The sequence below is a fragment of the Diabrotica virgifera genome, chromosome 4 (genome assembly GCF_917563875.1).
Source record: "Diabrotica virgifera virgifera chromosome 4, PGI_DIABVI_V3a".
Classification (NCBI taxonomy): Eukaryota; Metazoa; Arthropoda; class Insecta; order Coleoptera; family Chrysomelidae; genus Diabrotica; species Diabrotica virgifera.
The window spans coordinates 66,963,788-66,975,973 of NC_065446.1; the positions used below are offsets into that span (position 1 = coordinate 66,963,788).

General features: G+C 32.3%; 1 protein-coding gene across 1 annotated transcript in view; it reads right to left on the minus strand.

Annotated features, from left to right (window-relative positions):
* Positions 1-2,392: 2,392 nt before the first annotated feature.
* The window catches only part of LOC114324803 (neuralized-like protein 4), a 76,978-nt gene continuing 67,184 nt past the window's right edge, over positions 2,393-12,186 (minus strand). The window contains exons 17-19 of the mRNA XM_050648231.1: positions 8,954-9,040; positions 2,769-2,894; positions 2,393-2,678 (exon numbers count right to left, since the gene is read on the minus strand). Of these exons, the coding sequence (XP_050504188.1) occupies positions 2,431-2,678; positions 2,769-2,894; positions 8,954-9,040 (461 nt within the window). The 3' untranslated portion in view covers positions 2,393-2,430. The remainder of the gene's footprint in view (positions 2,679-2,768; positions 2,895-8,953; positions 9,041-12,186) is intronic.

The window sequence follows — 12,186 nt, forward strand, 5'->3', positions numbered from 1 at the left end:
ATTAACATCCTTATATAAATGTGATATAATATCAAATTTGCGCAAACCATAAACAAGGCTGATACACGCATTCTGGACTTTCTGTATACGGTTTCTACTGTCACTGTCTAAACAAAAACCATAAATAAAATCACAGTAATTAAAATTAGATAAGACGAGAGCTTCACATAAATTTTTTCTTAATTTTTTGTTTAGGACATGTCTATTATTATAATATATTTTAAGAGAACAAAATGATTTTTGAACTAATTTTTTTACAAGTTCTTTAAATCTAAGCTGTTCATCTAAAATAACGCCCAAGTTTTTGTTTTTCTCTACAACGTCACTGTAATATACCTATCTATCTGTCAGTGTAATAATATTATGCTAAACATGTAAATTTTCATTGTATACCGGGTGTACCAATCAAACTGTGTTTTTTTCTCAAAGTTCGCATTACCCTGTGGAATATTCTAGGATTTATAAAATACTGAAATTAAAACCCAACTATAGCCTCGGGTTTTCTTAACATTCTGTTTTTTGATTCATTCGTTTATGTTGGATAATAAAACAGTTAGGTACTTTAACATCTAGACTAGACATGTTCTTCATCAATACACAGTGTTTCTAAATAAGTGCAACAAACTTTAAGGGGTAATTCTACATGAAAAATAATGAAAGTTGGCTTTATAAACGGATGTCCGCAAAAGTTTCGTTTACGAGATACGGGATGTTGAATTTTTTTCTTACAAACTGACGTTTATTTTATTGCTTTAAAACCAGTTGAGTAATGCCAATGAAATTTGGTGGATTTTAAGACGTAGTTATTGCACATTTTTTGACATAAAATTAAGAATTTAATATTCACCATTAGCGCGCATACGTGTAATATGACCGATCATATTACCCGTATGCACGCTAATGGTCAATATAAAATTCTTAATTTTATGTCAAAAAATCCGCAAAACTATCTCTTAAAACCTACCAAATTTTATTTGCATATCTCAACTGGTTTTAAAGCAAAAAATAAATCGTCAGTTTGTAAGAAAAAATTCAACATCTTATATCTCGGAAACGAAACATTTGCGGACATACTTTTATAAAGCCAACTGTCATTATTTTTTCATGCAGAATTACCCTTTAAAGTTTGTCGCACTTATTTAGAAACACCGTGTATTGATGAAGAACATGTCTAGTTGTTAAAGTACCTAACTTTTTTATTATCCAACATTAAACGAATGAATAAAAAAACAAAATATTAAGAAAATCTGAGGCTATAGTTGGGTTTTAATTTCAGTATTTTATAAATGCTAGAATATTCCACAGGGTGATGCAAACTTTGAGAAAAAAACACAGTCTGATTGGTACACCCGGTATACAATGAAAATTTACCTGTTTAGCAACAATATTATTACAGTGGTATTGCTAAAGAATCAGGCTATAACATGTTCAAAAAATCACTTAAATCGGCCAACAGCTTTAGGAAATATGAGACATCAAAAATGACCTAATTTTTAAGTGGGCCGATTTCTATGCACGTAAGTTTATGTCATAATGGCTTGATAGCCAATACGTCTATATTTTAATGACAATATATAACCAATTTCTATAATCCAACTAATAAAACAAGTGGATTAAAAAAAATTGTTCAAAAAAACACCATGTCGACATAGTTTACCTCCGAGGTCCAGATATGTCGCTGGAGAAGAAATCGAACAAGACAGGCAGTTTAAATACTTGCGTTGGAACCCTGAGACTGAAATAACGAGCAGAGTAGAACAAGCCAGAAATGCCTTTTTGTGACTTCGTAAATTTCTTACTGATCGCAAGTTGGATTCCAACGTGAGAGATGCTCAAGTGTTAAGTTTGTACGCATTGGAAGCATGGGCGTTAAAGGCCAGCTCCATTAACAAACTTGAAGTCTTTGAAATGTGGTGCCTGTGCCGATTGCTTAGAATATCATTGACGGACAGAGTCAGAAATGAGGAAGTAATAAGAACAGCGGGATTCCAGGATAGGAGACTTTTTGAATATGTAAAAAGTAAGAAGACTGCGTACTTAGGGCACATATTACGAGGAGAACGATACCCTTTTCAGCAACTGGTACTCGAAGTAAAGATAGAGGGTAAGAGGGGTCTAGGATGTAAAAAGATGCCATGGCTGCGTAATATTCTCCAATGGACAGGAATACACGCAATGAAATGCTGCGCAATGCTGCTAAAAACAGAATAATTTAATCCTGGCTATCTAACATCTCAGCTGGCAAGACAATGTAGGTGGACACCTACGCAGAAATGCACGGCACCTTAAGAAGGTCGAAAAATAAAGAACCATATATAGAAAATCATGCACTCAGTACCAGATCAACAGACTATTTAGTAAATAGCCAAAACTTAATAAAACAAAATTGTTATTTCAAAAATAACTACTCATGTTTAATCTCCTACCCCTCTACTGAATTTTTAATAAGAGAGCATTAAGTACTAAAGCTCCACTTTCTTTGGTGCTCCATTCAGTAACATCAGTGTCTCTTGATATAGAATATGCGCCGGGTTTGACCAACAATTGAAAGGCTGCATAAACTTCTCGATTATTTTCTGTTTTATATCCCTTTGTAACGGTAGTCTGTAAAGATGGGTAGAATACTATTTGTACGTCGTCAGCTTTTTGTCCGGTAAAATTGCACCATTTTGCTTGACCTACAAATGATTATATAACTGTAAAATTGTTCAAAGTGGTTTATAACATAGAATACAATTTTTTATAATTATTGTTATACTGTCTTTTACCTTTAGTAAGAGGTTGTCCTCTATCTAAGATACATCTAACTCCACCTAGCTTGGTGAAATGAAACGCGTAATGCCATTTATCAGTTGACATATTTTCAGAAATAGATAATGGAAACTTAACCCAACCTAAAAAAGAAAGCAAAATGAATCATGTAAGTATGTACGTATTTCCAAGTTTACATGTATTGCTGTTAAGTAGGGTAGGTGGGGGAAAGACCCGTAATTTCTCCTATTGTCAATGTCGTGAGAAGTCGAATAAGTATTTTTATAAATTAATAAGAAAATATCTGGCTAATTTCTTATTCAACCGTTTTTTTTTCATTAAGGGTAGTTTTGTTAAGTGTGTGTAGTTCAGAATTTGAGGGAATTACAATTATTGATGTTTCTAAAGCCCGAAAGAAATCCGATTGAGGTAGTTTTTTAATAATTTTTACTTAATACTTTTTTCTTACTTAATATTGGATCTTTTATATTATATAACATATTAGAATAAACTTTTCAGATAAAATTATCTTTTGAGTTCTAAGGGAGGTTCTAGGGAGTTAAGGGAGTTCTCCACACGCAAAGGTTCACAGGAAGTAGAGTACATTGATCCCAAACATAGTCTTAAAGCAGTATTTTGTATTGCTTCTAACCATTTTAGAATGTATTTACTGGCCGAACCATAAAGAATACACCCATAATCTATTATCGATCGGATAAAAGCTTTATAAAACATTAAACAGGTTTGTGTGTCACATCCCCACCAAGTTTTCCGTATAAGTTTAAAAAAATTTAATCCTTTATAACATGTCTCTATTTTTTGGATGAATGGTCTCCAAATAAGTTTTTTGTACAGTGTTGTGTCTGAATATATGCAGTATCTGACTATTTGCGGATATTTACCCCTTAGAATGATACACCTCCCACCAGCGCGGAGATTTTCCCGTTATGGTGATAATAAAATATTGTATTAGAGGTACAGTACGAGATTGTTTATAAATACATAACGGCTTTGGAAAAGTTATAAAATAATATAAATAATAATAAAATAATTAATACCCGTGGACACAATTTAGAAAAAAAGATCCAAAGCCTTTATTTCTTTATAAACAATCTCGTGCTATACCTACAATACAGTTGAGTCCGCGAGTTATTACCCGTGCGTCATTAAGACCTGGCGAGATAAAACACATACTTTTTATCTAGCATCATTCTCTTCCACGCATGAAACTCATGACAAACCAGCTGCCGTTTGTTATTAAGTAAAAACACATGTTATTTTTATGAACCATCTAGACTCAGTGCATTGAAAAGAGATAGGTACAAAGAAAGACGATTGGGGATGTCTTCACATATTTTAAGTACAATTTCTGACGTTTTGGTTTGTTTACTTTTGTGGCTGTCAGTTAGTTGAATTTTTTGCTGTTATTTTGTCGAATTTTTACATTTTGAAGTTTTTTATAGTATACAAACAGTTGTTTTCACAACTAATTTTATATTGGAGTTAGAAATTTTGTAATAAGTTTATGTTATTTTACGATAAATTTTGACAACGTATAAAGCTAACCTCGCTTGTGTTTAAGGTTCCGCCAAAGTGAATAAAATAACAAAAAGAAAATATGTTATTGAATTCTTTTATAACTTGTTTATTTATTTATTAATCAATGATAATATAATAATTTATAAAGCTACTTCAAATGTAGCTGTAACGGCACCTATGTACGCCGTTGCTCCCGCCTGGCGGCGCTAGTGTAGTTGGAGGTCAATGTTTTGACTATTCGTGAAGTTTGTATATGGTGTTTTGATTACGATTTAATAAATAATAAATTATGGCCGAAATATACGAATCTTGGAGACTGTTTGTGCGTTGAAAAACGAATTGAGAAGGGATGCGAGAGTTACTGGAAAAAGGAAACACTTATCGAATGATAAACTATATTAATCATCGTCTCAATGTTTTATTTCTATAGCTCAGAGGGTATTTATTTGGTATTGATTAACTCCCCACACGAGTCTGACAACTGTGTATAATATGATATGTGCTATCTGCCTTACTTTTTTTATCCATTTAAAATTCACAATCAAGTGCGCTCAGCATTAATTTTTGTGTTTATCTTATTTAAAAATGTGATATTTTCAAAATATGGCTGCCATGACAGTTGCGCATTTGGTGTAAATTTGGTTTAAGCATGGGGTGAGAGCAGTTGATTCTGCAATGTTGTCTTATTTAAAAAAATTATAATTCCTTATGGAAATATAGAATGTGTTAATTTAATTAAGTATAATTATTTGGGTGTTTGTCTACGTGAAAGGCGACCTTAAATTTAAGGTGAAATTAGAAAAAATTAGGGTTAGGTTTGATCAGGTTATGTTTTAGTCACTAAAGAATATTTGAATGGTACTAGGTCAGTTTAATTTTCAGTTATTAACTTATTTATATTATTTTCGATTAGGTTAGGTTTGCTCAGGTTATGTTTTAGTCATTTTAAAGGATATTTTAAAGATAATATGTCACTAAAATGTTCAGTTATTAACTTTTTTATATTATTTTCGATGACGCTAGGTTAGGTTTGGTCAGGTTATGTTTTAGTCACTAAAAAATATTGAGAACTTGAGAAAGATTTAAAATTAGTATTTCACATTTTTCTATATTATTACTTCAAATATAAATTTTTTTACATGTTCACTCCATAAAAAGCGATTGTAGATGTGACAACAGTGTGAATGTATAATGCATATCTTAATCCGTGCGTTTATAATAAATTTTAATCTGAATTTTATAGTGAAGTATTCTATTTATGTTTATTTAGTATTCTATTCTAAAATGTTTATTGCAGATACGTGCATTTATTCTCGGCACATATTTATCCCTTCTTATTGCTACAATCCACTTTTTTCTCATCAGAATATCTTTGGGAAACCTGTGTCCTGATGTTCTAGATGAGCACAAATGCACAGCACAACATTGAGGGATTTTATTTTCTCAAGTCTAATTCACACAGCGAAACAAATATGCAATATTTACATGGAAATAGATCGATTTTAAGTATTGACGTAAGTTGACATGACCTCCAACTACACGAGCGCCACCTACGTTGAGCTTTCCAGATTAGCTGTCATTATGCACCAACATTTTAAAGCAAAACTTAAATTTGACATTCTATTTATTTAATAACGTCAAATTTTATACTATAACCCGTGATCGGAATAATATCCACTTGCCGTTGCGTTTAGTAAATTTCCGACTTATTTCGTATGCTTTAAATGATGACGCACGGGTAAAGACTCGCGGACTCAACTGTATATTACTCGTATTAAATACTATTCAGTACATGCATATGTCATCTTTAGCCTTAATATATTACATGATTTATTTTTTTGATTATACACTATAAAATTATTGTTTACTAATATATTTCGGCATATTATTAATACATTTCGGCAAGTAATGAAAAGCGATTGACTCCATTGATTAGAATAAAGAATTATATGTAGATCTAATTTGTACAGTAAACAAAAACAAAGAAACTGTCTCTGACAAGTAATGATGCCTAGCTTCTCATTGCAAAAGAAATATGGCCTGATGAAAAGTCATATTCAAAAGAGTGTTTTGGCAAAGGTCTGACGTCAGAAATCTTGAATGACGTAAGCTCGTTTTTGTTGTAAAAATAGTATATGTGGGGTTGTACTGTGTGTGGAACTCAAAACCAGATTTGGAAGAATAACCTGGATTCTCCGATTGATTAATATATAAAGATATATCATGATAAATCAATATATACATAAAGAACAGTTATCGTTTTTTACAGTTAGTCTAGTCTGTAAATAAATTGAACTAATGCCCAGTTGCACCATCAGACTGTAAAACAACTGATTTGCTAACCGTCAATTCGACGTCAACCGTCAATTGATTTACAAACCGATAATATATTAGTGGCAACATCGTATTAGCAAGTATTAGTACAGATTATTCCATTTGAATACGAGTTTGGTCCATATTGTATTGGTTTGGTCTGTCAAAGAATATTGTCAAAGTAAGTTTTCTAAGGTTATGTTTTGAAATTGAATTGCCAATATTGAACCTGCACTATTTTAGTTGCTATACTGAATTCGTTCAGATGAGATTAAGATTGACACATTCGGAATAGAAAACATACAACACAAAAATTCCTACCTCACACTATTAACTGCTCAAATCAAGTTAATCTTTCATTAAAAAAAGAAGAATTATTGGAAATAGTGGGAGTGTATACTAAACTCATAACATTTTGTGGAATTTATTTCTACAAAATATTTTTCTTTTGTACAATAAATAATTTTCTCATTTGTAATCACTACATTATACTGGTGTAAATAAATAATTATTGATTGAAGTAAGGTTTATGTTATTTATGTCTGTTTACTATTAATAATGTTGGCTATTCGCGGTGTGCAAGTACTTGGAAAGGGAAACGAGAAACGACCGTGCGCGAGTCGCGGAGAAATATTGCAACTATCTTAAATAATTCATATTGTCAATTGAAATTGTCAAATTGACGTATATTTCATACCTTCTGTCATTGACGCAGAAAAATTATATATTGCTCCACAATATTGATATGATATGCAATTATTATATAAAGGTAAATTTAATTAATTGTATTTTGCTTGCAGTACTGCATTTTAATAACTGATTTTATTTACTACATACAATTGTTTACGTTTGCTAAACATAACCTGCATCATATTTTTTCTTCTTATTATTTTTTTTTGGACTATGGTCTTGACAATTATCCAGCAACCAGGACTAATATAATTGGCCAATATAATTAAAAGTGCGAATAAAAGTACAGAGCGTAGAAATAGAGGTCGCTTTGCCGAACTTGCACGGTCCCAATAAGAAGGTATGTTTGGTTGTGTAGTAATTTACAGTCACGTCTAGCAACCTAACTTCCCAAAAAAGAAATTACCAACATCACTAGACTGTTGTGTCTCAGATAAACGAATCGACTTTATCTAGAAGTAGCTAAAAATGCATTTCTAGCCATTCAGATAAAAAATGGTATGTATACCACATTATACCTTGCTTTAAAATCAACTTCATTATACGTTATTACATTATTATACAAATACATTACACTATTATACAAATCATTGTGATCTTTTACAGATCTTATATTTGGTAACATAATGCATTCTATCTTACAAATCGTCAGAAGATGAACTCTTAAGACGATGATAATCCTCTCTTTTTCCAAATTATAGGTATACTATGATTATACTTTAAAAACTAAGCTAAGAACACACATACCGATTGAGAAATTTCTCATGGTTGGTTTGCGACTTGAATGAGAGCGACAAAGACACATGTATTTATTATACATTTAAAACGGGCTAGAAGATATACGCCGGCAAAGCGAGGTAGCGCGAACAACCCATTTCATGTCGTAGGTAAGGGCTTTCTCAGCACAGCATTGCCAAAGTAGATTTAAAAAAGAAAATGACAAAGTAGAAAAAAATATAATATTTAACTTATTGTAAACGAATATAATAAACAAATTATTTAAAAGAAAAAAACTTAAGTAAAAAAATATTGTTTTCATCCATTTTAAAAAAATGTGCAAACGTTGAAATATAATTCAACCTTTTTCACCCATTTTAAAAAAAGTGGTCACAATATTTTTTTACTTGTTTTTTTCTTTTAAATAATTTGTTTATTATATTCGTTTACAATAAGTTAAATATTATAATTTTTTCTGCTTTGTTATTTTCTCTTTTAAATTTACTTTGGCAACGCTGTGCTGAGATAGCCCTACCTACGACATGAAGTGGGTTGTTCGCGCTACCTCGCTTTGCGGGCGTGCTATTTTCTAGCCCGTTTTAAATGTATAATAAATACATGTCTCTTTGTCGCTCTCATTAAAGGCGCACACCAACCATGAGAAATTTCTCAATCGATATAAGTAGTGTAAAACCGCAGAAAATGAGCTGGTTACTTTTGACAGTTCAAAAACTGTCGGTTCTAATTGAGTGATGGTGAGTGCAACATATTTTAAAATAAACGGGCAATCCAAATCAAAAAATCAATCGTTTATTTGTTGGTGCAACTGGACATAAAGAGTTTAATTCCAGTTACAATATTAATTAATCTCCCGTATACCGGAATATTGACTACTAAATCTACAAATTGCTATATGAGAAACTACCTCGTTTCAAATACTTACCTAACAAATTTTCTTTTTCGTCAGAACTTCTAGCCTTTGAACAATATTGGCAATAACATATTGGCTCTTCTAAATTAAAGTAGTGATCTGAAATTAGTAAATATATTTAAAAAACTAAAGGAGAAAACTTCAGTAGTTGGCTGTTTACCATAGTTTAAAAAAAGTTACAAAGAAGTAAAAACTTTGTAAAATGATATATTTTATTTAAAAAACTTTAAAAATCTTCCAAATGGATTATAAGTTCTCCATAACGTTTTTGGTATAATCAGACCATCATCAGTGAAACATTCTACTTGTAATTGAAACTAGCCCACTTTATGGTTGTTAAAACCTTTGTGTTATATGTTTATGATATTAAATTATAAAATTTAATAGGCACTAGGTCGATGTTAATGTAATAACTTTAAGAGAATATAGATGTCTAAGTATAGATGATGAATATAGGAATGGCAACGTTGGTATAGAAGAGTAAGAATGTGTTATAATTTCTGTCTGTAATAATCTCGATTTACGCGACTTACAACAGAAAATATTTCAAGAAATTTGGACAGGACATAAACTTTAGCAGACTCTATAAGTGTAGTGGAAAAAATTTCTCTTTTAAATGGATTTAGTGAGTGATTAATACATAAACGTCAACAGTGAAAAATTAATGTAAATATACCTAAGTAATTAAACTAATTAGGGACAGCTGATAACAGCGATAGGTGAAGACGGGTCACGACAAAATAAATTGCGACGTTGCCGGATTTCAAATAAAGTGTATACAATTAGGAAATCGAAGTAGAAATAAAGTGGTAATTGTAGTCCTGATAGTGACTGGAGATCTGACGGATGGACCGGTCAATAGTCACTTGCGCGGGGCTACAAGTACTACAAGACCTATAGAACCGCAACCGTCTGTCTTGAAGCTTTAGCACGAGGAAAAAAAAGGGTAGTGACAATGAATATGATACGGAGACCAGTCAAAACAAAAGGCGGAGGGGCGAAGGGGGAGAAAAATTTTAGGAAGATAAAATGGATCGAGTATTAGAAATGTTAGCAAAACTAACCACTGACATTCAGGAAATGAAAGAGGAACAGAAGCAGTATAGAGAGGAGATTAAGGGAAGAAAACGATAATATAAAAAAGGAAAATAAGGTTCTGAAGCAAAAAATGGACAAAATGGAGTAGAGGATGGATAAAATGGAAAAAGAAAAGAGAAGAAACAATGTAATCATACAAGGAATTGACATTAATACATACGATCAGAATATATTAAAGGAAATGATAGAGGATTTCTGCGCTAAAACATGCAAGTGGAAATAAATATTAAGGGGGCAACAAAGTTAGGAAATAAAACCTGTCTGGTAGAACTGAAGAACGCAACTGACAAAGAACAGGAAACCAGTCGGGAAAAAAAGGAAAGGAAGTCCCCGTAAAAGATGGGTTGACAGCGTCCAAGCAGATTTACGTGAATTAAAAATAGATAACTGGAGAAACAAGGTATTAGACAGAAGAGAATGGATAGAAGTGGTAAGAAGAGCGCAAGAGAAATTGTAACACAAGAATGTGCCATGAACTGTAAAATGAGAGCTATATATTTATAAATATAATGTATTTTTAATAGACAAATTAATATTGCATATAGTAAAAAAAATGTAATTGTGTATTTCACGCCCAGGGCCTACATGGCCTGTTGAGCAAAATAAATAAATAATAGGTCGATGCTAATGTAATAACTTTAGATAATATAGATGTCCCTGCTCGAAAAAAATGGAGTTGGTCTGTATCTGGTATCTATTTTCCTTTAAAGTTCTATTTTCCCTTAAAGATATTCCATTAACATCGACTTATTGCCTATCCAATTTAATAAATTTAATGTCAAAAACATGTAACACAAAGGTTTTAACAGCCATAAAGTGGGTAGTTTCAAGTATAAGTAGAATGTTTCACTGATGATGGTCTGATTAGACCGAAAACGTTCTAGATAATTTGTAATCCATTTGAATGATTTTTTGAAAGTTTTTTAAATAAAATATATCATTTTACACACGAAGTTTTTACTCCTTTGTAAGTTTTTTTTTTTAATATAAATAATAGTCTCCCGTTTTATACCGCACGCGGCTTTGGGAGTATAGCAGGGTAGTCTGCTATATCTAGGGCCTACGGTATACAAGGAAGGTAACAGGGCCAGTGCTACGCTTCAACCGCCTATTATTACCCCTGGTTTTACCCAAGGTACTCATTTTATTCAGGCTGAGTCGACCTGGGGCCTATAGACATTTTTAAAAATGTCTAGTTGTTCTTGCCGGCGGTAGGATTTGAACTCCGGACCACCGGCATGCGAGGCAAGCACACTACCACCTGCGCTACGCCGGCCCTACTTTTTTTTTTTTTTAAATATATTTAAATAATAAAAACCTCCAATACGTAAAAATTCAACACCACCAGGACCATGGGCAAAAAGTGATAAAGAAAAGGCTGACCTATTTGCCGAGTATTTAGCAGAAGTTTTTACTCCACTAAATGACGACCAAGTACCAGAAGCGAACCAAATATTATTGTTTTTTTGTAATAAGAGGATAATAATAAGTAATAAGTAATAATAAATAATAACCAAAGAAGGCACCAGGCGAAGATCTGATAACCGCAAAAATGTTAAAAGAAATACCCAAAAAGGGCATAGTTAAACTACTGCACATATTCAATGCAATACTTAGATGTGACTACTGGCCCAAAGCATTCAAAATTGGACAAATAATTATGATACCAAAGCCTGGCAAAAACCCTCTAGATGTCTCATCATATAGGCCTATCAGCTTATTACCAACAATCTCCAAGTTGCTTGAAAGACTTATCCTAAACAGAATAAATGCAGAAATAAATCCACAAAATTGGATCCCAGATCATCAGTTCGGATTTCGACAAAGCCATTCAACGATATAACAATGCCATCGCATAGCCAACGCCATCAACCAGTCACTTGAAAATCAGCAGTACTGCACAGCAGCCTTTATAGACATCAGTCAGGCTTTTGACAAAGCCTGGCATCCAGGCTTGTTATACAAAATAAAAAGAATTCTCCCAGCAAGTTACTACAACCTACTGAAAGCCTACCTACACGAACGGCAGTTTAAAGTAAAAGTTAATGAAGAAGTCTCGGAATACAAGCCTATTTACTCTGGCGTACCACAAGGGAGCATACTAGGGCCATTATTGTACATACTATATACATATGACTTGCCTACAA